The sequence below is a fragment of the Astatotilapia calliptera genome, chromosome 23, assembly GCF_900246225.1.
Source record: "Astatotilapia calliptera chromosome 23, fAstCal1.2, whole genome shotgun sequence".
Lineage (NCBI taxonomy): Eukaryota > Metazoa > Chordata > Actinopteri > Cichliformes > Cichlidae > Astatotilapia > Astatotilapia calliptera.
Window position 1 is genome coordinate 27042301 of NC_039323.1, and position 23485 is coordinate 27065785.

The window sequence follows — 23485 nt, forward strand, 5'->3', positions numbered from 1 at the left end:
AAATTAACTCATTCACTGCCATTGACGTCTATAGCCGTCAATTGCAGTGAATGAGTCAATGGGTTTAACTCATTCACTGCCAATGGCTGGCAGTGAATGAGTTAATCTAGGACTTCTTATTCAGTATTCATTTACTGTCATACAAGAGATTACAAACACGAACCTCACAGCCTCAGGAAGAACCTGCACCTCAGCTTTGAGGCTACACAGCCCTCTGTGCAAGGAGAGGATGGTGAACAGAGACAGACGGCTTTCATTTGAACTTGATTCCAAATTAGCTGAGCTACGGGTTTGTAAAAAACAAGCCCCAGTGGATGGATCAGCTAAAAAGACCCCTTTCCATGTAATTATCCAAACACACCTTATGAAGGACGATTTAATGGGGCTACAGGTTATGTTGAACCCGGCACATAGTTACCATTTAACTCAGTGCTGACCCACTAATGATAAATACCCACATGAGCACTTCAAAAAGGCATTAAAGAAGTTAGAGCTACTTCAATGCTAAAGAAAATATCATCCCAACACAAAAAGCAGTGCACAAAAAGTGGAGCCTGAATGCAGTCAGTGTCAGCAGGATGGAGAGCAAAAGGTTTCAGCACCAAGAAGCAAATTTGTAGTGAAGCAAGAGAAAAGAGCTTAGCGGCAGTGAAGTGAGTAGCAGGTAAAACAGCTGCAGCCGGCGTGAAAGCAGTGTTCAGAGGCAGCCGATTGGCCGTGGGCACGGCGTGGGCACGTCGACAGGAACATCAAAGGGCAGATGGATCAGCTAATGTTTCTGCTGGGAAACTGTGTTCCTTAATCCTCCGTGACACTGCACCGAGCGCAGCATGCGGGGTCGAGCTGCAGCACAAAGCCAGCACATAATGGTGTGAATGAAAGCAAAGGCAGACACCAAAAAAAAAAAAAAAACATTTTTGCTTCTCAAATGTGGCAATTTGCAGCTTTAATTTGGTCTATGTGATCAAGCACTGCCTTTGTTTAGATTTAAACAAGTAATGTTAGTCTTTTAGCAATGATTAAGGGCTTTTTAAAAAAAAATTCTGAGCATTTTAGAGTCATAAAATATTCAGATTACTCATTTCTGTTTTTCTCCCTCTCAATCAAGGTGTTTTCTTAAAGACGCAGAACAAACTTCATTGTTCTTGCTTCTAAAAAAGACCATCGTAAGGCTGTAGATTTAAGCTGGGATAAAACAAGCTTCATTAAAATGTCATCTGAGGGTCTGCAAAAGTCTGATTGCTGTAGCTCGCCATTTCCACATAATCTGCAGTGTAACCAACAAAAATTAGTGGCGACAAAACCGCTCAGAGTTTCCTGTGTGCGAGAGACAGCAGCAGATTACCTGCATTGTTTGCAGCAGCCTTTAGGCTGTGATTGGATATCGACTTATTGATTTTACTTTAAAATTCAAATTTAAGCAATGCTGTTAACTCCCCAAAATCCAGGGCTGCGATGCCAGGATAATAGGAAAGCCCACGTCTTTCCTTCTCTTCTTTATTATTTATTTATTTGTTAGTTTTAACAGGAAACCTTTGTACAAACACATCGAATCAGAATGAAAGGATATCTGGGCTAAACTGACATAAGACTGTGAGGAAAAAACAAAACACAAAAAAATGAGAGGCAGCATCAAGCAACAATCCGGGGATTTCAATGACGACTTCAATGAGCAGCACCCTCTGTGGTAATCAGTCTATTCCCTTTCATGTGAAACATGCAGCGCACTTTTTAAATTTTAAACAATCTCTCTCACACACACACACACCCCTAATCCAACTAGTTTAAGCATCTGGCACGGCATGCAAACAAATGACATCATTTACAGGAGAGCAGAGGACGCAGCGCTGCTATAGAATGAGGACAAGCAGGTTATGTGGTAAAAGTCACGAGAGCACCTGCTGGCACAGGAGAGACGGATTTAATCCAGTGATACGTATACGGTAAGAGAGGATGGATATCACTCCATTACTAAACCATAATTAACAATTTAAGTCAAAATGGGCAGAGACAATTAAAAGGTAAATTTCACTTAAATAAGTTATAACAGATTCAGAGCCTTTGCTGCACCCTTACTGATTGGGCTTACATGCATCTTCAACCCATTTTAAGTCAGAAAAACGCTAATTAAAACAATTATTTGCCCTAAAAAACATGTCCCCTCATTTGTACTGGCACCTGGTAGGCTGTCATTCACTACTAAAGCTCAAGGGTAGCAGTAACGTTTGGACAAGGCTGGTTTCAAGCCACCACGCCAAAAAAAAAAAAAAAAAAAAAAAAAAAAAAAGCAGCAGCAGCACTGCTCTCTACACGAGTTGGACCAGTAAAACGAGCCTTTGTACAAACAGTATGACAAACAGTCAGCCAAATACTACAACAGCTGTTAGAAAGCACATTTTGGGCCTCTTGAAAACAATATATCATAATGAGCTCTGGCACCAAGTAAAGGTAGCACATTACAAATATACCACAACTCTGCATAGTCATTTCAGAGCGAATACAGTGACCGAACAGCTTCCTGTCAATATCTAACTGGATCTCTGCTTCAAACACCCAAAAGTGTCCCAAAGCTTAATAATTCCTTTGAACAATGTTTCATCACGTTGTCTTGACAACATCAAACCACAGACTGTATGTTTGGTGTAAGAAGTCCCATTTTACCTTCTTGAGCTGAACATTGTGGTTTTTTGAAATGATGAGTGGCTGATTCGGCTGAGAAACCAATGACCGGCTCATACAGTAAGAAAGTTGTCGACCACAAAGTAGCACTCTATCCTCATCTTTTTGACTCTAATGGGAACCACAATTAACAAAAATAAACATCACAACATATCCAAAATGGCTTAAAACTAACAACCGAGTCCACACACACCAGAAAAGTAACAATCATCACCTCAGTATAAGGATTAAGAATTACATGTCAATGTAAGAGATTCCTCAAACCATCAGAACAGACGTGAGGGATAAACATGGCTGGAACAAAGAGGATTTTATTGGTTTCTATCATGGTTGTCACCACATGTAAAGCACCGGGACATGACCACAAATAACAGCAATGACCTCAGCAACTTGGGTAGGTTGTGTTATAGGCTCCACAATCCAAAAGTCTGAATCAGATGTCAAAGATAAGACAGGCGTAGTGATGCTGAAAATATTTGCAGGACCGCTTTTGCTCCCCACCAAAGAAAATTGTGAAAATATTTTGCTCATTATTTCAGTTGTTGCCCCTTTTGTTTGTGGGTTTTGTAAGAATGTAGTTAGGCTAGAAATGACTCGGGTCAGACAGGCAGGTAGGCAAGCAGGCGTAGGACCAGCACGGACGTGGTTCTTTTTTTGCCGGCTGGTAAACCAAACAGAATTCATGCACTTTTGATGGCACAGTGTTTGCCAACAGTGCATGGAAAAAAAAGAAGAAAAAAAAGTGACTTTTGTGATAAACGATCACTCCACGAATTAAAAAGTCGAAAGAGTCTGAGAGAAAGTAACTGATAAATAGAGGAAACACTCAATTATCCACTAATTGAGTGTTTGACTTTTCTGAATAGTTTCTGGGATGCTTAGAACTCGAATTGCACAGCTGGAAAGAGTTTATTTTGATGCACATGCTGTTTTCTTTGCAAATTTGCATCATAGGATTGTTTTTTTTGTTTTTCCTGCAGTGTATATAAAAATTGCTGTATCTCCAAAATAAAACTATGAAGACACTCAAAATAAATTTCCTGTTGTTGTAAACTATTTTTTGCAACTTTTTTGTATTTAAAGTTTTGAGGGATAAACCTCTTAAATTTCTCCAAGTAGAAATATATGTAAAAAAACAAAACAAAAGCGATTTTCAATTTTTTTGTAGTTTATTGCACTTTTTTTGCAATTAATGTAGTTACTATGGACTTAATGCATACATATTATTAAAATATGGGCTATAACAGTTATTTAGCAACTTGAAATGCTCCCACAAATGGCACTACAACATGTAAAAAAATAATATAAGCTCTGGCGGACTTGGTTCTATAGTAGGTCTTAAAGGGTTAAATAAATATCGTCAAATAATCGCGATCTCAATTTCAGTGAAAACAATCGTGATTATCATTTTTGCCATAATCGAGCAGCCCTACTTTGAAGTCTGTGAATACAAACATCTCACACACTAGGGATTGGTTTTGTTAGTGAAACATCCCTTGACTGCAAACAAGTCCTGGGCGTGGAGTTCGAGCAAACACACCTGTGGCATCATGTGAATGACAACCCGAAATATTAGTTAGCAGGTTTAAATTCCTCAATGACTAATGCTGTAAGAAGTCTGCTTTAAAGTAAAACAGAAAAGGACAGAAAATATGAAAACGTAAGAGGTGAAGCATCACACTAAACATTCTCCTGATGCTTCCTGCTTCTGTCCAGCTGATCTATAAGTGATAACATCCATCTGACAGCAGCTGGGAAAACCTCACAGGGCAACCTGCCAGACAGCAAGCTGCCAACATCCACCACCTCTCTCCTCCTTCTTCTTCTTCTTTCCAGGGCAACTTGTCAGACCTGATCAGCCCAGCTCATCAGGGATGTCAGATTTCAGCATCACACCTTGTGTCCTAGCTTATTCCCTGATTTCTCACCTACTGAAAGCTGGCCTGCGAGTGTGTGATGAGTGGAGATGCCGAAATGAGATGAGATCACACCTGCAGAATTTCAAAGCATCTGAATGGCTGCACTCACACACAGGCAGAAATGTATCCACATCACCCCCCTCCCCTCTCCTGCACGGAGGTGCACATGAATGGCTTCAGGCTGAGCATTTTAAAAGGGTTTTAAGTGTGGCTGCTACATCAACAGCATCATAAATCAGTTGTTTGTAACGCTGTCACGGCGGGTTGTCTCCTGTCACAGCCTATCAGAGGTTAATCTGCCTTGATATCGCGTCCCACATCTGAGGCCGGAGCCTGATCAGCTGGCTGGCAGTGATTGATCCCCGCACGGAGCACAGAAATCGATTTTCACGGTGCCTGCTCGGTGGTTTGAGGGGTGATGACGAGCAGCAAGCTAACGAGCTACCCGGCTAACCCACCACGGTGGGATGCACAGCTCACACACATCGTTACACAGAGGAAAACAAATAGCGGTATGAATCGGGTGGGGAATTGCCACATTATGAGTTTGTTATCTAATTTTAAAAAACAAACAAAAAAAACCCGCATCGGCAGCAGGTTGTTGCTGCGCTAGCCGAGGCTAGCTGACAGCACGGCTGCACCGCATCGGCAGCGCTAGCATCAGTTAGCCTAGCACCACTTCGCTCCATTGAGAAAAAAAAGAAACAAACAAACTACACCTTCTTCCCCTCCACGGTTGTGTCAGCCTACCTGGACATAGTTGCTCTCGCAGTACTCCGCGACTCTTTCCAAATTAGTGAAGCTGTCCAGCAGCGCGCTTCGTCCCGCTGGAATCTCCTCTTCCAGAAGCATTTGTAGCTCCGCCATTTTCACATCTTTAGCGGAGAGGTGCGCTCTCTGGCGCCCCCGTGGCCGCCCGCGGTACCGCAGGGCTCTCCCCACAGCCGGGCTTCCCAAAATTAATAACAAAGCAGCATCACAGCACACTCCCACTGCTGAGTGCTTCAGAGGTTATTTCTTTCTTTCTTTCTTTCTTTCTTTAATTAGTTTTCAATTCAGAAATATTTAACTCAGCGAATAAAACATTTCATAACTATATATTAACTACTGTACGCAATAAAAACCTGTAATACATTTCCTGGACTCATTTTTTATTACTCTTTAAGGCTTTAGTTACTGTGAAGCCAGTCTGGAGTAGGAGAAGAAAATAGGATTTTGCTTCCCCTTCTGTAAAGCTCTCATAACATTTCATTTAAAGCTGCAACAATCACTCAATAACTAATCACTGAATAACTTTCTGGAGCTAAAAGCGCCTCCTTCCCCCTGTAGAAAGCTGAGATGCTTTTACTATTTTCTGGTCTCTTATACACCAACCTGTTGATCCAATAAACAAAATAACAGCTATTATTGATTTATTATACATGTTCAGGCCCAATTTAATTTAAAATGTCTTGCACATGTGGGCTGGAAATACACACTGCTTAGCACTTGATCATCACAAGTTGGTGGATCTTCAGGGATATCAGTGTTTCCAACAGCAGATGAACTGGAGAGGCAACAAGAAGACAACCCCCATAAAAGGTTTAGTAGGTTGTGGCCACAGACTTTTTTTTTCTCGAGTTCAGATTTTTCCTGGTAGCATGAGGCGATGTCTGCCCAACACAGTCTTGAGGATGTGGAGAAGATACCAGGATGGTAGAAAGGCTCATCAACCCAGAAGATGCTCATGCGCATGTTTCTTCCCAAACTAGAGAAACAGAAACAGACTCCATGAGGGTGGCCCGAGGGCCCAACATCCTTTTAAAAGGATCTGTGTTCAAAGCCCAGTGCTTTGCAGTTCGACTGGCTTTCACCAGAGACCACCAGAACCTAGCAACTCCAGCTTTACTCGTCGAGCCTCCCTCCCTGAAGAGACAGGAAGCGTTCGACAAACTAAACCTGTGAGTGGAAAAAGCTAATGTCATGCTTAAGGCCTCAGTGGTGGTACAAGGTGGGTGAAACAGCCTTTAAAATCCTACAAATTAAGAGTGTCAGTCCAAACTACTGGCATCATGATGGGGAACTACGATGACGTCTAACAGGGAATACTCTGCTGGTAATTTCATTCAGTGATGTTAAATGTGTTGCTTTTTGCTCTTCATCGTTTTCTCTAAATCTTTGTTTTAGCTGCTTCTTCTGCTGACGGTGATCCAGGTTTCGTCCTTCGGTGCGGATACCAGCTCGGATCGGATCTCGGCCACTTGCCCCTTCAGTCGGTGGAGCTTCAGCTGCCGCACCAACGTGCTGAGGACGACCGTAGCCACAGTGTAGGCAAACCTAACGGAGACCAAATAGTGATTGATGCAGGACATCCAGGTGTAGAAGAGCTTCAAATAGTTATCAAAACTTCCCAAAGTTGGTCTAATGAAGTCTGCTTTCACAATTAGCAGTCTGAGTGACAGAGTGTGGATAATTTCCTCTTACCTGAGCTCTGGACACGTCTGATTCCCTGAGAATCCGAGCAGACAGAAGCTCTTCCTGGCCGATTCTTCCTCGAATCGATCTGGGTCAAACCTGAGGGAGGATTGAAGTATTCACCAAACCAGTAAACAGACATATTACAACTTTAACTTGGAAGAAAAAAAGCCCCTCACTGTGAAGCTGTCACATTATTTTAACTGCAGTTTATTTGATGGCTGCAGATTTATGTTACCTGGTGAAGGCAGATGAATGCCCGGTGATAACTGTGACATGCACCTGTAGACTTAACAGGAAACACCTGATAATCCAGCGAGCTCTACACGGTAATGCTAGCAGGTTTTATTTCCACCCACCGGTTAGAATTAACTTCAAAGCAACCCCCCCACAAATAACAGCTAAGGCTGATGACAAAATGCCATTAGTTTTGAAGTTACTTATGAAATAGAGGAAAAATTAAATAGATGTGTTGATGATCAACTAAATTATTTGAGCTCTTCCTGTAAAATTTTTCCTAATCCATTAACTAAATGTTGACCCCTGGTGGAGCTACAACAAAAGTTTCAAGCTCACCAAATCGATATTTGAGCCTCTGGGATGAAACCGCTGCCAATCAGATGCTTTCCAGATGGTATTGGATGGTGGATCAAAATCTGACTGCACTTTTCTTTGTTTATAATCGTTACTTTTAACAAGATCAGATATGTTGTCACTGATTTTCAGTCCAGTTCTTGTGTAATTTTCATACCTCAACCTTTCTCCCCGATTCCCTTCAGTAAGAATGGCTTCTTCACAGCAATCCATCCACTGAGACTTCCATGAACAGTGACAGATAAGCTGAAGTTTAAGATGCATCTCTTAGCATGCATCTTTTTGTCCTGAACTTGTTCAGTTCCCTCAACATTTTTAAGGACATGCTGCACAACACATCGAGATGTGTCAACCTTTCAGCTAATAGCTCTGGAAAAATGCTATTTTATGTCTGTTAAAGACAAAGATCAGATTTAAAATCTTTTCCAAGTTCTCTGTTATGTGTAACACATGTTAACACATGACCCTACGCTGTGTCACTGCATCATTTCATGTTTGGCACTGATCACCACCTGCACTCATGTATATAACTTTCTACGTAGCACTCATAATTCTTATTCTCATGTATATCTCATGCACATATCTTTCTTTCTACGTAGCACTTTAATTCTTATTGTCTGCACTGAAGCACCGCAGCAATTTCCTAATGTTGTAAACCTCAACATCTGGCAATAAACCCATTCTGATTCTGATGTGTAGACACGACACTGGTTCATAGTTGAGTTAGGTGCCTTTGTAAGGTTTTAACAATTCATTGGTTAAGGTTGCTTAACACACACACACACACACACACACACACACACACACACACAGAAATGAGGGGCTTGTGCACAGCATGGTACCTCTTAGTCTAGTAAGGGATACCATACTAGTCATACTATTGCAGATTTTGAATGAGTGGGATTTGAACTGGCAGCCATTTTTAAACTGGCTGAAGAACATGTCAAAACCAAAATGTCAAACCTGTAAGGGCTGCTCCAGGTTTCCTCATCTTGTAGAACCACTCCTAAGGCGTAAATCACCAACGTCTGAAAGTAACAACAACAACAACAGTGTTTACGTGTAACAAAACTGCTGTATTTTAACCTCAGCTGGGAAAACTGAGGGAACAACGCACTTTAATAGGGAAGGAAGAAAAATAAAACAAAACAGGAATATCACTTGCTTGACTTTAAATAAACATTCAAAAGTTGCATCTAAAAAATAAAAAATAAAAAAAATAAAATCCTCGGTTTATGTTTCTTACGCTATTTAATGTTTCTATCTGTTCTTGTTTACCATTAACACAGCAAACACTGTGTTTGTGCAGCTGAAATAATCTGGCTGAGAGCCGCAGACTCCGGGAAACCGGATACCTCTTTGGGGATGACGTGCTGATCGACTTTGCCCTCCACTTCCTGAAGCCGAGCCGCGACGGGGGTGAGCTTGGCAGTCCTCACCGTCTCGTTCAGGACCTGTTGGCAGTATCTACGCGAGGACGGAAATGCGATCGCATCAACGTTATTGGCTGCACCGCGTGTGAAGGACGACTCAAGAACGCCTAAATACGTAAAAGTCCAAAAGGCTTACCTGAGCTGAGGAATCTTGTCGAGGGAAACCGGATCAGAACCCAATACGTCCTCCAGCTCCTGGTGCAACTTGTCCTGCACTTCCTCTGAATTGGACAGGAAGTAAAGAGCCCAGATACACACTGCCAAAACACCACAGTGTGTAAGCTTAGAATCAGAATAAAACAACATTTTGCTAATAAAAGATAAATAAAAGTTAGCTTTTGTTTGCTTTTAGAGCTAAAAGTTCATTACATTATTGTTAAGTGCCTATCAGACAACTCTGGGAAACTGTGCTTATAAAAACTGTATCTGGCAGGCTTCACATCCTCTGATTCAGGCCACTTACAGTTCGCAGCGATGACACATCCAGCCAAAGTGAACACCATGCAGTCCTCCATGATCTGAAACAAACAATCAAGATTTCAGCGTTTTTTTTTCTTACCTCTGTGAAAGCGCTGAGGATGTAAAGCAGAAGCTCATCAGCATTCACCTGTCGCTCTGTGAAGTTGGACTGCAGCAGAGCGTCCACAAACACCGCCTGCTTCCTCTGGGTTTTCCTGTCCTTCGCCACAGACAACAGCAAAGACTCCATCTCTGACAGAGCTGACCACCGAGGAGGAAAAAACAAGATGAGAGCCGTGGCGACTCCGACCACATTCAAGGGCTCAAAACCAGAGGAACCCACCCGAGGGATTAATAAAGTTCTATCTAATCTAATCTAATCTAATCTGACATCCTAGCCCGGCACGGCTCACAGATTTTGTCCCACAGCTACTGGACAGGCCCTTTAAAAACATCTGAATCATCAAAACCTTGAATGTGAGGTTCCCCTGTCTGCACTAATAGGGTAAAGGGTAAATTATTCTCACACCTGGGGAGCCACTTTTTGAGAACTGGGTGTCAGAGTTACATGAAGTGACATGAACAAGTGCCAGACACTCTCTGTGGGGTTACACATTAAATGCAGTCTTTGCAGCCCTTTCAGACAGCACCCAAAATAGCATCTGTCCTTGGCAGGTAAATCCCTATCGATCCTATCCAAACAAAGCCTGTCTGCTGATTAAGGTGGTAACCGTGAATGTGCTCGGTCTGTCTGTCAAGAGGCTTAACACAGAGATAACATCGGAGCCTCTGCAGACTTTCCATTTGGCTTCACCACACAAAGCCAGACACCGCTCCCACACGTTGACACGCCTCCTTCGCTCACCCTTCTCATAGTGCGCTTTCCTGCTGGAGCTCTTCTCCAGGGAGCCGTCCAGGTAGCCCTTTCCAATTTCTGACCAGATCTGGAGGCGTGAGTCAGAAGAGCAAAAATAAATAAATTAATAAAAATCAATGATCAGTTACAGAGCCTTAAACTCCCTGCAGAACTTTAGCATGGTGCATTTTTGATTAGCATCCCAATAAAGTAAAGTTTTGTGTCCCCCAAGCTTACTGCACAGAGGTTTGTGCTAAAATTTCTCACCGCATCGTGGTTCTTGCGGAAGGCAAGGACCTCAGTGTCGTCCCCGAACCGCTCGCCCAGAGCCAGTTGGGTGACCGTCTTCATGGCCAGGCCCAGCAGGTGGGCACACAGAGGCGTGTGCTGACCCTCTGGGAATGACTTCCACTTTTTCACCAGCTCATCCACCAGCTAAGAAACAAGATATCAGTTAGCAGGAAGTGTGAGGAAGTTTTTGGTTTTCTTATTTATTTTAGAAAAATTATTTCTTGGCTTTGGAAACCTTGAGCACAAGCGGAAAGTTGTTTTTCAGCGTGCTGTTGATGGCACTTTCGTACACTTTTTTTCTCATGATGGACTCGCTGGCCCCACCTCCCATCCCGGACTTGTAGCCGAGCAGCGACTTCAGCATCGTTTCAAAGGAGTCGGCTAAAAAGGAAGCAGGAAACAGCAGATTTATGCATAAGGATGTTCTTCTTTTCAATTAGATATTTTTCCCAACAAATTCCTGAGTGTAAGAAAAGCTGCTGATCCAAACTGGTTTGCTTACTAGCGTGGTTGGGGTTGATGTGTTGCTGAAGCTCGCTTACGGAGCCCAAGCTGACCACAGGGCGACCACCAAACCAGAACGAGGCCACGGAGCCGTACTCATCATGCAGGCCGACGAGGAACTCATGCAGACTGCCTCTGTCGATGATATCCTGCAGGTTTCCATCCCTGGAGAACAGAAAATAGAACATTAACGCACATATGCTTATATTTACTGACAAAAGCTATTAGGATGACAGGACCCTTAAGAAGCTAATTATTATGCACAATGTACTATATTTTACAAAATGCTGTTACTGAATAAGAGTTAACAGAAGCAGAAAAAATAAAGGTAAAGATGAAAACTTACTTCTCATCTGTGGGGTTGAGACCTGGGATACCAGAGGCCCTTCTGGATGACTGAAAATATGATTAGAAATGAGATTTTGTTGTTTAACACAAATACAAGTCATTAAACATGAGTAGTTTTTCTCACAGTGGTGTCCACATGTCTACTAAGTCTTTACATAATTTAAAATAATGGCTCTGCCTGTCGGAAAGCGGGTCCCATTCAGAACCTCTTTGAAAAATACAAAATTTAACAATTTCTTATTGAATGGCATGCGCATATGGAACATGATATCGTTTAGGGATGTGAAGTAAATTAGTTGGAGTTTAGAAATAAATCGGCTTGTAACACAAACACATAAAGGAAACTGATAAAAATGAAAAAAAAAAAAAAATCTCGTTTTCGCTCATTCCGTCTTCTTGAAGTTGGATTTCTCTGGACTAGGTCAATGAATATTATATTAAATGGGAGCCGAAATGTGCAAAATACACTCCTTACTCAATTAATCTCTTAAATAGTTCAGAATAATGTGCTCCAACTCGTGAACAAGAACTAAAACATTTAAAAGCGCTTTTTGGTTGGGACACTGGGATGAGGGCAACAGCCCGCTAATGTAGCAAGCTAACGCCAAACTTGCAGGAACTTACCGGGTACAAATAAAGGACAGCGCCCACCAGGATGATGACAAAGGTAACAGCAAAGATGGCAAAGTCCAGCATGATTGCTCGCTGTTATCAAACAGTTTCTGCTAACTTTTATTCACGTGTATTTGAATGTTTCCACCAAAAACCTCAAGATATATCACTACCACGTCAACATCAACTGCTCGGTTATCTGTGTTCGATTATACAGCCTGGATCGCAGGCAGAGCAAACCAATGGATCTAAGGAAAAAGCATGACACCAAGGAGACACAAAACACGGGCAAAGACAGACAAAACGCGTTTTGTCTGTCTTTGTCCCTTTGTCGTCGGGACACAAAACAAGATCAAAGAAACAGAAATGTTGACAAGTGAGACACAAAATGATCACAAATACATAAAATGACATAAAACAACTCAAAGGGACACAAAATGACCATAAAGTCATTTTATAATGATGTAAAAAGACACACACAAAAAATCACACTGAGCAAAGGCATAAGAAACTACAAAGAATAAAAATAAAATCACACAAAGAGATACAACATGAGTAAAAATATACTCAAAAACACAAAAATGAGAAATAAGCACATAAACAGGAGCAAGGACATAAAACAACTATAAAAAGAAGAAGGAACAAGACCAGAGACACTAAATAACCAGAAAGACATAAGATAAGACACAAATGACACCAAAGGGACAAAAAACAACTACAAAAGGGATCGCTAAAAAGAAAAACAAAAAGAAAAGTGAAACAAAATGACGCAAAATGATGACAAAGGGACATTAAAAAGACATTAAATGACATAAAGAGAGAGAAAAACATTATGAGATGAAAAAATGACTAAAAGGGCACAAAAACACCAAAGTGACAATAAAGAGATGCGAAACATGCACAAAGACATAAAAACAACACACTAAACAGCCACAAAATGTCCACAGAGACATGAAATAAGACACAAAATTACAAGAAAACAGAGACAAAACTTGACCAAAGTGATACAAATGACAGAAAGGTGATATAAAGCAACTAAACATGGACTACAGTCACACCGGAGACACAAAATGACTACAGAGGGACACAAAAAAGACCAAAGTTTACAATAAAAAGACTCAACATGACACCAAAGACACACAGGAAAAAAGACCAGACACCACATGTCCACAAACATAAACTAATAACCTAAAATAGGACACAAAATCACTCAGAATTTATTTATTTTTTTTAGAAAACGCTTTGTATTCTGCTCAAATTAAAACTGATACATTGACACTTCAGCTCAGATGTCAGTGTAAAATCCGCGGTCAGCATTACATTTAGCTGCCTTTCAGTTCAGTTCCATCACAGCTGCTCTTCAGCTTTTCTAGAAGCCTTTTAGGATCTCAGATGATTTTTTTTTTTTTCTTTGACTCATCTCTGTGTTTATACCTCAGCTATGCCATCCTTTGGTTAATGCACTTCAACTGGCCTGAATTTCCACTTCCAGGTTAATTTCATTAGCTTTCAGTGCAGCGCAGTAACACCATTAACTACTCCTTGGCATGATAAGTACTTTTACTTTTGATATGTTACAATTCTTTTGCAGTTAGACCAGCGGTCCCCAACCCCCGGTGAGTCGTTTGGTACCGGGCCGCGAGAGTTGAGGCTCAGGTGTGAAATGTATGGTTTTCAGGGTTTTTATTGGTTTTCAGTGTTATTTTGTTATCGTTTTTATCGTTAACTCGGTTTTCCTGGGTCTTTTCACGTGTGTTATGAATAAATCTTGTTTTATTTGGTACCGGTACTGGTTTTATTTTGTCGTATTTATCCGCGACACCTTAAAGGCCGGTCCGTGAAAATATTGTCGGGCATAAACTGGTCCGTGGCGCAAAAAAGGTTGGAGACCGCTGCTGTAGACCATGTAAATCAATTCAATTCAATTAAAATTTCTTCATAGCTCATTCAGTGTGCTTCAGTAGCCTGGGCAAGCAGAAAAACAGTGTAGTGAATGCAGTGAATGCTTTCTTTCATGGGTTTCATGTAGAGAAACAACTGTAAACAAAAGAGAGAAAAAACTATTCTTTAAATCTCTGTATTTAAAAAGAAATAAACATATTTCAAACGTACAAAAATAACTTAAACAACATTCACGACAAAATGCAAAAATATGTGCAAAATGACAAAAAAAGCTGTACAGTAATTTCTTAATTCTCTCAGGCGGTCATTTCTGATTTGTCCTCTAGCTTTGGAGGCTCAATCTCCATGGCCATTAGGTAACCTGAGGAGGAAGGATAAGAAAACAAAAATAAATGTTTTAAGTTGGCTTTTCCTTTTTTAAGCAGAAATGCTCAACCCACACTGCTCTCTCTCACCCTCCGTGTAGTCGGTCTCAGGTCTGATGGCGATTAAAATCCAGGCCAGGCCCACCAGCAGGGCCACCACCAGGTTGACAGTCACCCATGGGTGGAGAATTTGGTGCTCCAACCCTGTAGGCCTAAAGCAGAATCAGGTCAGTCTCTGTATCAAAACCAGACTTTTTAATGATATCGGAATATCAGATTATTCCAGCAAGCTCACAGTAGTGCCGTGTTGTTGGAATAGAGGTTGATCCGATCGCTGGTCATTTGCTGGCTCAGAGAGAGGACGAGCGCTGAGAAATACACTGTGTGCAAAAAGCAAAGCGTGTCAACTGAATCCCAAACAGAGCCCACGATGATGTGTTTCTGAAGCACAGACAGAGAAGGAAGGAGGACTCACAGAACGAGGCGAGAGCCACCGGATCCAGCGTGATGAACTCCCGCAGAGCCACGGGGCCTTTGGCCAGATTCACCCTGAGGAGAGTTTCATTTGTAGAAAACACAAACATCTAATTCATAGCGTAAATGGATGCAGTATTCATTCACTTCACACTTTTAATTACAAGATTTATAAAGTGAGATCCCTGTCCCACCCCAGCTCTATAGCCCCTCACCTGAGGTCAAAGTTTCAACACGTTCTTTTTAACTGGGTACAGTTTGAACTGCACCACCACTTATATGATGTTGCAGATTTACTTAAGACACCTGCTCCTATCAAAAGTTTTGTTTGTAAATAAGAAAGCGTTATTCGCAAAATAAACAAATAACACTTTTTGTTTGCAAATACAAAATTTTTGTTTGCAAACATACAAATCTGAAAGTTTTGACTGCAAAATAGTGACGTTTTATTTGCAAATACAAAAGTATTTATAATCCGGTTGTTCAGTCTGACGTCACTAGCCGTGTCTGGGCCTAAACCCCGCTGCAGGTCCATATATCAAACGATCACTATGGCATTACTGAGAGTTGAAAAACTGTCTAAAGTCTTTCATCTTTAATAAAATAATCAGCGTTCTGCTCTACCAAGTGTAACAATTGAGTTTAACATCCAGGCATCCATGAAAACGGAATTTATGACATTTAACGGAGTTAGAAGTTAGCAGGGAGTTAGCTCGCTAGCTTCTATCTAAATACAATATAGCATGTCCTGACTGCAGGGTTTTGGAAACAAATTAAAACGTACAGCTCTGTTATCACTTCCAACATAAATGAAGACAGAAAACTAAACAGCAGTGACGTTTGTAGGGTTACTGAAGTTTGGCTAGCTGGTATATAATGATGTGCTACGTGACCGCTAGCGACACAGCTATGTTAGCATAATATAAACAAGCTAACTTTTTTTCCACTCGATAAAAGTTAACGTGAGTGTTCTCGGTGGTCAGGAACAAATGTAATCGCATGGCAGGATGCTGTAAAAGGACCAAACTTCAGCCAGGAGAACAACTGAGATAATCCATCCACAATACGAGGTTAGTCATTCATATACTGCTGCATGGGCTGGGCTGTAGTTACATCCTAAGGTTTTAAAAACTGAGCTTAAATAAATGATTAGTGGTAATAAAAGCCGAGGGAGGTCAACAGTGATCACTGACTGTTTTAGGAGCTTTTTGAGATCAAATAGAAGAAAATACAAAACATTAAACATGTTAACAACACAAAAGCCATATTAAACGCAGACTACTTTAGACCCGGAAGTAGGATTCGTCGCGTCATCACTGAACAACCGGATACAATAAACCTGTTTTTTGTTTGCAACTGTTAAATCCAAAATGTTTTGTTTACAAATATATGTTTTTAAAAAGCAATTTTTTTTGTTTGCAAATAGCAACATTTTGATCGAAAATACCACATTTGTCAGCAAATATAAAAATTATAAAATTTTGCTAGCCAATCACATTTTTCGTTTGCAAATATTAAAAAAAATTTAACATTTTTGTGCACAAATATCAAACTTTTTTTTATGAATATTAACATTCTGGAAAATATACAAACACCGATTTTTTGGTTTGCAAATATCAAAAATAAAAAATTGTTTTGCAAGCTCATATCTTGTTTCTTGTAAATATAAATGTATAACAAGTTTTTCTCACAAATACCAAAGTTTTTCTTGCAAATACCGTGCCTGCGTGTGTTCTCTTTGTGTCCATTTTGCTCGCACAGTAGGGTTTGGCTATTTGGTGATTCTAATTTGCCAGAAGGTGTGATGTGTTTTTGTTTGCAACGTGGCGAACCATGATGGATTTCCAATGTGCAGCTTTACCTGTCGAAGGCTGCCACTGTACTGATGGCCAGCAGCATGTAGAGCAGAGACTGGGAGGGATACGCCACGCTTTGGTACTGCTCAAGCAGGTTGGACAGGGAGGTGAGGTGCTGCCCGGCTAGCATGTACACCATCACCACGTTCCACACGGCGTAGCCGGCCAGGAAGCCCTGACAGTATAGACCGAACACCCTGGAGCATGAACAGAGGAGAGGAGGAACACTGGGACGGGAGGACGGACTCGGGATTTTTATAGTCATACAGGAGACACTTTGCTGTTACCTGAAGCCTCCATGCACTCTGATGGAAACATCTCTGGTGGTCCACAGTGGCTGCATGTGCTGGAAGTCTGCCATGTTGTCCATCGGGTCGCTGGTCTTCCTCCAATCGGAGCGTTCAGCAGCCTGGAAACGCTCTGCATGCAAACACATAAAAAAAGTTAAACAAACAGCCTCATCATCAATATCGTCTTCTTCTTCTTCTGTCACTCACTATTTCTCTCCACAAACACCTTCCCGACCGGCTGGCTCTGACCCTGTGGGGCGGCAAACAGGGAATGCTGCGGCAATGGAGGAGGGGTGTCGGCGATGATGTCATCCTCCGGTATGTCCAGCTCATCGGGAAGCTGCGTCTCGACAACTTTGGACTTCCTGAAGAGTGTATGGCAAGTTAAAAAAAAAATTTAAAACTAAAAAGCCAGACTATTCTCAGGTCACAACATTAAAGATAGTAACTTGCAAATATCAAATCAAATCAAATCAAATCACTTTTATTGTCACATCACATGTGCAGGTACATTGGTACAGCACATGTGAGTGAAATTCTTGTGTGCGAGCTTCACAAGCAACAGAGTTGTGCAAAATACAATAATGTAAACAAGCAAAATACAAGAATGGCTACATCTGAAACTAATAAATATATGTACAATATATAATAGTATATGCATTTCTGGATGTGTATACTAAATATTTTTCTACGTGTGTGTGTGTGTGTGTGTGTACACATATTTTACAAATTAAATAGAGTCAACAATAAATAAAATATATAAAAATATACAGACTGAGACATGTGCAAAACAGTGGTATTACTGTACAGTATGGAGTGCATAATGTTAAAGTTCCAGTAGTGAAGCTGAGGTGTCTATGAAGTGTTCAGCAGTCTGATGGCCTGATGGAAAAAGCTGTCTCTCAGTCTGCTGGTACGGGACCGGATGCTGCAGAACCTCCTTCCTGATGGAAGTAGTCTGAACAGTTTATGGCTGGGGTGACTGGAGTCCTTGATGATCCTCCCCGCTTTCCTCAGGCACCGCTTCCTGTAGATGTCTTGGAGGGAGGGAAGCTCACCTCCAATTATCCGTTCAGAGCACCGCACTACTCGCTGGAGAGCTTTGCAGTTGTAGGCGGTGCTGTTGCCATATCGAGGCCCAGCGTACGTTTGAATTTGTTCTCCTTCAATGATGGTTTACATCAGCTCAGTTATTAATTTATTGTGAACACTTGTGTGTCTCAGAGTCAATAAAGGGGAATAAACAAGAACAGCAACATTATAAAAATCAACTGTCAGCCAAATGATTTCTTTAAATGTGGATATCAAGCCAGAAATTTACAATTAGTGCACCTGTATTAAAATAATAAATTCTTACTTTTTCTTTCGGGGTTTCCTGACCACTTCTTCTCCATCTGTGGTCTGGTCCGCGGTGTCTCCGTTCACCAGGTCGGCGTGGTCGTCCTCAAGACCTGAAATCCAGGATTCACAACATGGGCAAAGTTTCAGTTTCAGCCAAAAGTTCAGTCCTCAGATTGCTCTAACTGCTCACATTCAGACACTTTTTTCTAAATTTGGCTCTGCAGTCTGTCATAGAGTCGCAGAAGCTCCACCCACCTGCCGTTTGTGAGAGGCAGACAATCATAAGAAAGCTGGTTTGAAGTGGGAAGAGCTAAAGTAGCTTGTTTCAGGTAGATGATGAACTGAGGGGGCTGATGCAAGATTCACAATAAGCTCCATAAGGATTACTTTGAGCTGTGAATCATGCAAAGCCACTCCAGTAGAGTCTATAGTTAAAAATATGGAGCTAGCTGAAGTTATTATTAAAGAGTCTTTCTCCCCTCACCCCCAACTGGTGGCGGCACACGGTTGCTGGAGGTTTGTTCCTGTTAAAAGGAGGTTTTTCCTTCCACCGTCGCTTGCTCTTAGGACGTTGTCTGATTGTTGGAGGTTTCTCTGTATTATTACAGGGTCCCTACCTTGCAATATAAAGCAGCGACAACTAGCAGAGACAGAATTCTTGAATTCACCTATAGTGGCAGTTTTCTTCTTCTTCCTCCTCCTCTGTGGCGGGGCCTCGACTGTGGCTTCAAGGGTCAGATGATCCCCGATTCCAGAAGCCCTGCGGCTGCCCATGCCTCCCATCTCCATCCCCTGATCTGAAGGTGGCACAAGAAGCTACAGCTTTATTTTAAACAGTGGGTGGAGGCAAATGAGGAAATTGAAATTTTTATACAGAAATTTTAGGACAAATTTGAAAAGTCTACTCTCCTTCTTTGTGGTTTTATGTTGTTATCCTTTACTTAAAATTATTCTCCAGAGTTATGGAAGAATTTTAATGGTAACAATTAGTTTTTTAGGACTTTAGTGAACATAAATGCTGTTATATATGTGCAGGCTTTCATGAGCAAGCCATATACAGTGGGGCAAAAAAGTATTTAGTCAGCCACCGATTGTGCAAGTTCCCCCACCTAAAATGATGACAGAGGTCAGTAATTTGCACCAGAGGTACACTTCAACTGTGAGAGACAGAATGTGAAAAAAAAAATCCATGAATCCACATGGTAGGATTTGTAAAGAATTTATTCGTAAATCAGGGTGGAAAATAAGTATTTGGTCAATAACAAAAATACAACTCAATACTTTGTAACATAACCTTTGTTGGCAATAACAATAACAAATTCTTTACAAATCCTACCATGTGGATTCATGGATTTTTTTTTCACATTCTGTCTCTCACAGTTGAAGTGTACCTCTGGTGCAAATTACTGACCTCTGTCATCATTTTAAGTGGGGGAACTTGCACAACCGGTGGCTGACTAAATACTTTTTTGCCCCACTGTATAACGAGTTTTACACTGCTCAACAGTTCAAAGCTTTCTTTGGGCTCATGACGGCAAATTGAAGATAATTTGGATGACAATGAGAAATATGCTCATGGTGTGAGCGGTGAAGATACAGTGAGGTGCATGAAAAGGTTATATTAAAGAAGCCCTTCAAACCTTTAAATTCATGTTCGTGAAGCATCAAATATGAGAACACAAAGCTGTTTCTTACCGTCTGTATCGTCCACCCCATTTGTCTCCTTTTTCGCTCTCTTCTTCTTGTGCTTTGGTGCTGGAACATCTTCTGTGCACATGAAGGGATAAATAAATAAAGCTAAGTCACATAAAAAATGAGTTTGAGACGAAATGCAACTTGTTTATTAGAAATATTTTTACCCACCTGTGTCTTGACTTCACATGTGCACAGGTCGCAAGAACAAAGAAAAGAGAGAAGAAAAGTTTAGTTTTGCTGTTTAAAGTGGACTTCGTTTGCTCATTTACTGCTTCAGTTTTTTATTCTTGGACTCTACTAGAGTCACTTTGCATGAATCAGAGTCCAAAATCATCCTCATTTATCTTATCCTGGGCTTTGGTGCAGCCCTTCAGTTCATCCCCTGTCTAAAAGCAGCCGTTTTAGCTCCTCCCCACCATAACTATATTAGAATTGACAGGTGTGTGAGGCTTTTGAGTCTGGGATGACCATATGACTGATAGCCCCTTTCTCTGATGTCGTACAGACCCAGGTAGAAAAAAATGAAGATACAGAGCAGTCTGAAGTCTGGCTGACTTATTGTGACCTCTAATTCAGTAGGTATTATTATCATTATTATTATTATTATTATTTCATTTGTATTTTGTTACATGCTTCTTTAATATGATGGCAATCTATTGCTGCCTCATCAGTGTTGAAAGTTGATCAGAGTTCAGATCTTGTGCTTTTCCACTCACTGTTTAAGGACTGACTATATATAAATTCAATCGGATTGGAAAGTTTCCTGTCCATTGTTCCTCTTATTCACTTATCTCCAATTTACTTAGTTGCTACTTTTGCCTTGTGATGTCGTGCGGGAAAACACAAAGACTGTCACCGGGATGCTCCTGGATCATTGAGACACACACACACACCCCTCTTGCATCTGCATGGCAAAAAAGCTTCATAGGTCCCCTTTAGCATTACACCACAGTAGCTGCTTGAAATGAAGATGTTTACCCACCTCGACATTGTGGGAAGAGATCGCTGGCCTCTCTGGAGAAACACAGTGAAACACAGAAGTCAGATTTCTCCCTTTGTTCACTCATAAAAACCCCTCTAAAGAACATTTTTATTCCTTCTTTTATAGATTTGGGTTGAAGTTTAACACATTAAATGCAGTTTTTTCATTCCCAAATCAGTCACACCAATAAAGAAACCTATGTAAAAATAATTGGGAAATAAGACCTAGAGTTATATTTTCTGAATTTCTGTCCATACCAACGGAACAACACAAGTTATGAACACATTCTAGTAAATCTAGAAACAAAACTAAACACTTTTTATGACCTTTTTATTTGAAATCCTGCAAGAACAAGACCCTAAAACTGACCCTTGGGTATACACTGCTACTAGACACACCAGAGTCTGAGAAAATCTGACTGGAAAGCTTTTTGGTGCCATCAAACGCATCTTAAACATATCTAATAACTATCACTCCTTCGGTAACAAGAACACAAGAACCAAAGAAACGTAATTTCGAAATTTAGACACAAACTGCCTGAAAGTGATATGGCTGCTCTTACAAAACAGGATAAGCCCATTATAAGAGATTATCTAAGCCACCAGCACTTGCATAACCAATGAAAAAGTTAAGATTTTAACGTAAAAAGTTCAAGAACTTTCAGTTATAACCCAGAGTCGGATAAAACAACCGAAGCAAGCATCTTACCGGCGTCTTTCTAGCCATTTCTCCCCCAAGAAACCAGCGAGACAGGAGTTAAGTGACACATGACATCCTGACTGTTTTATTCTCGGCTAAATCTGTGTTAGTACATCTGCCAGGACTGAGGATTACTCCGAGCACAGGTCAAGCCCCTTTTTCAGTGTCTTGGAGCGGCAGTGTGTATTTATGAGTGTGTCGGTGAGTAAAAACATCCAGGAAGTACTTCATCTGACGTAAACCGAGAAGGAAATCACTAAGATTTTTCAGAAATAAAAACCAAATCCCTTAAAAACAGGCTTTAAATTCACCAAGTCTGATTGTTCAAGTCTGTGTGAGGAGTTTATCAGATCTCTGGGTGCTTTTACTCGACTTTCTCCTGTTTCATTGAATAAGTTGTTGCTTAAGAGCACAAAAGAAAAAAAATGAAGGGTGGCGCAACACTTTTGCACAGGACTGTATGTCTCTAATGTCTTAATGATTTTAGTACATTTTGCGAGGTGCTACAGAAATAAAACTTATTATTATTAAAGGAAATGTAAAACCAAGTGTGGATCACTTTAATATTTCTCTAATAAGCTACTAATTCAATATTTTCTCTATCAATAACTTTTTTGTTATAATTTAAGACCGAAAACGTCTGGATAAATAAATGTGTAAATAACATAAAGTAAATAAAATGAATAAAAACCAGCCACCACGTGACAAATCAACAGGTTCTTGTTGATTTTTATTAAAAGTTATTACAGAGGAGCTACAGAGCTGTTAGCTCAGATGAGGTTTGATTTACTCACCTGTGGGAGAGGCGGCAGCTCCCTCACCCTCCGCGTCTACACAGAAAACAGGCAGGTTACAAACACCGTCTGCTCTTTATTATCATCGTTTTCGCTCTTATTAGAATTCAGAGAAAGATTACACGAAAACAGCCTTTAAAGTGAACCAGAAAACGAGCTTTCTGCCCCCACAGGTACAATTAGGAGCAAATCACGCCATCCATTTAAATATGACCGTTATGTTGACTGTTCATGCATTATGTGTGCATATCTCTCACCGTTGCTCCTCCTGTATCCATAACCCGTTTAATATTATGCAGCTGGTAACTTTGTTTTATTCGCTTCAGTCGTTTAAAGCGAATAAATCGCTGTTTTTGTTGATTTTTCTTTTCCTTTTTTGCTTTGTTTACGCTCACTGAGCGGCGGGGTTGTGGCCCGGATGTATTTAGGAATAGTGTGACGCATTTCCGGTAGCTTAACATTTAGCAAAAATAAAATGAAAAAAAAATTATTAAAATTGAAGCTTCCAGGTATTAATAATGTTTTGAAGACTACTTTGCCCCTCCCCCATTTTTAATGTCATGTAACCATGGCTGCTAATCTTATTTATTTTCTTGTTGGCTGGGAAATTACACGTTTTCTGCAATTTTAACAACTTTGTTTTGTTTTTTGAAGATATATGATATGAAAACAAATGCATAAATTACTATAAGAAGGGTGTTGCAAACTTTTATTTATTTATTTTTTTAACTTTCAAGGATTAGCAAACATCAGTGCTTTGGGTGTACAGTAACATACCTTTAAAAATACAATTTTTTTTTGTTTATTTACGTTAATTGTTCATTTTACCCACCATTTTACATGAGAATGTGTCATTTTAGGCTGGAATGGATCAAGAAATCATTTATGGCCATAGGGGACAAACATGCTTTAGATATATGTTTCTTTTATTGGAAGTC

The 23485-nt window shown here is 40.6% G+C and overlaps 3 protein-coding genes across 19 annotated transcripts in view; all 3 read right to left on the bottom strand.

Annotated features, from left to right (window-relative positions):
- The window catches only part of LOC113015636 (abl interactor 2), a 32987-nt gene extending 27324 nt beyond the window's left edge, over nt 1–5663 (bottom strand). For all 12 annotated transcript variants that reach the window (XM_026157711.1, XM_026157709.1, XM_026157707.1 and 9 more), the window contains exon 1: nt 5349–5663. In XM_026157711.1, the coding sequence (XP_026013496.1) occupies nt 5349–5465 (117 nt within the window). In that variant the 5' untranslated portion in view covers nt 5466–5663. The remainder of the gene's footprint in view (nt 1–5348) is intronic.
- A 342-nt stretch (nt 5664–6005) lies between these two features.
- cyp20a1 (cytochrome P450, family 20, subfamily A, polypeptide 1) lies at nt 6006–12487 on the bottom strand. The gene is made up of 13 exons (XM_026157712.1): nt 12162–12487; nt 11536–11585; nt 11188–11354; nt 10921–11066; nt 10662–10829; nt 10404–10482; nt 9687–9799; nt 9543–9597; nt 9216–9336; nt 9002–9113; nt 8610–8674; nt 7062–7151; nt 6006–6914 (listed from the first exon to the last, which is right to left on the bottom strand). Exons 1-13 carry the CDS (start codon nt 12231–12233, stop codon nt 6761–6763), a joined length of 1392 nt encoding a protein of 463 aa, XP_026013497.1. The 5' UTR covers nt 12234–12487; the 3' UTR covers nt 6006–6760.
- Nucleotides 12488–14210: 1723 nt separating this feature from the next.
- Nucleotides 14211–23034, bottom strand: LOC113016771 (transmembrane protein 237B-like). 6 transcript variants are annotated; one of them, XM_026159876.1, is made up of 14 exons: nt 22805–23034; nt 22548–22583; nt 21055–21086; nt 20246–20251; nt 20073–20149; nt 19046–19174; nt 18394–18487; nt 17244–17401; nt 17034–17166; nt 16752–16943; nt 14892–14965; nt 14712–14796; nt 14507–14628; nt 14211–14412 (listed from the first exon to the last, which is right to left on the bottom strand). In XM_026159876.1, exons 1-14 carry the CDS (start codon nt 23006–23008, stop codon nt 14348–14350), a joined length of 1407 nt encoding a protein of 468 aa, XP_026015661.1. In that variant the 5' UTR covers nt 23009–23034; the 3' UTR covers nt 14211–14347. The 6 variants fall into 6 exon arrangements, with proteins under 6 accessions (XP_026015661.1, XP_026015662.1, XP_026015660.1 ...); XM_026159877.1 differs by having other exon boundaries at nt 20073–20141; nt 20241–20251; nt 22805–23033; XM_026159875.1 differs by having other exon boundaries at nt 20073–20144; nt 20241–20251; nt 22805–23025.
- Between the last annotated feature and the right edge of the window lie 451 nt (nt 23035–23485).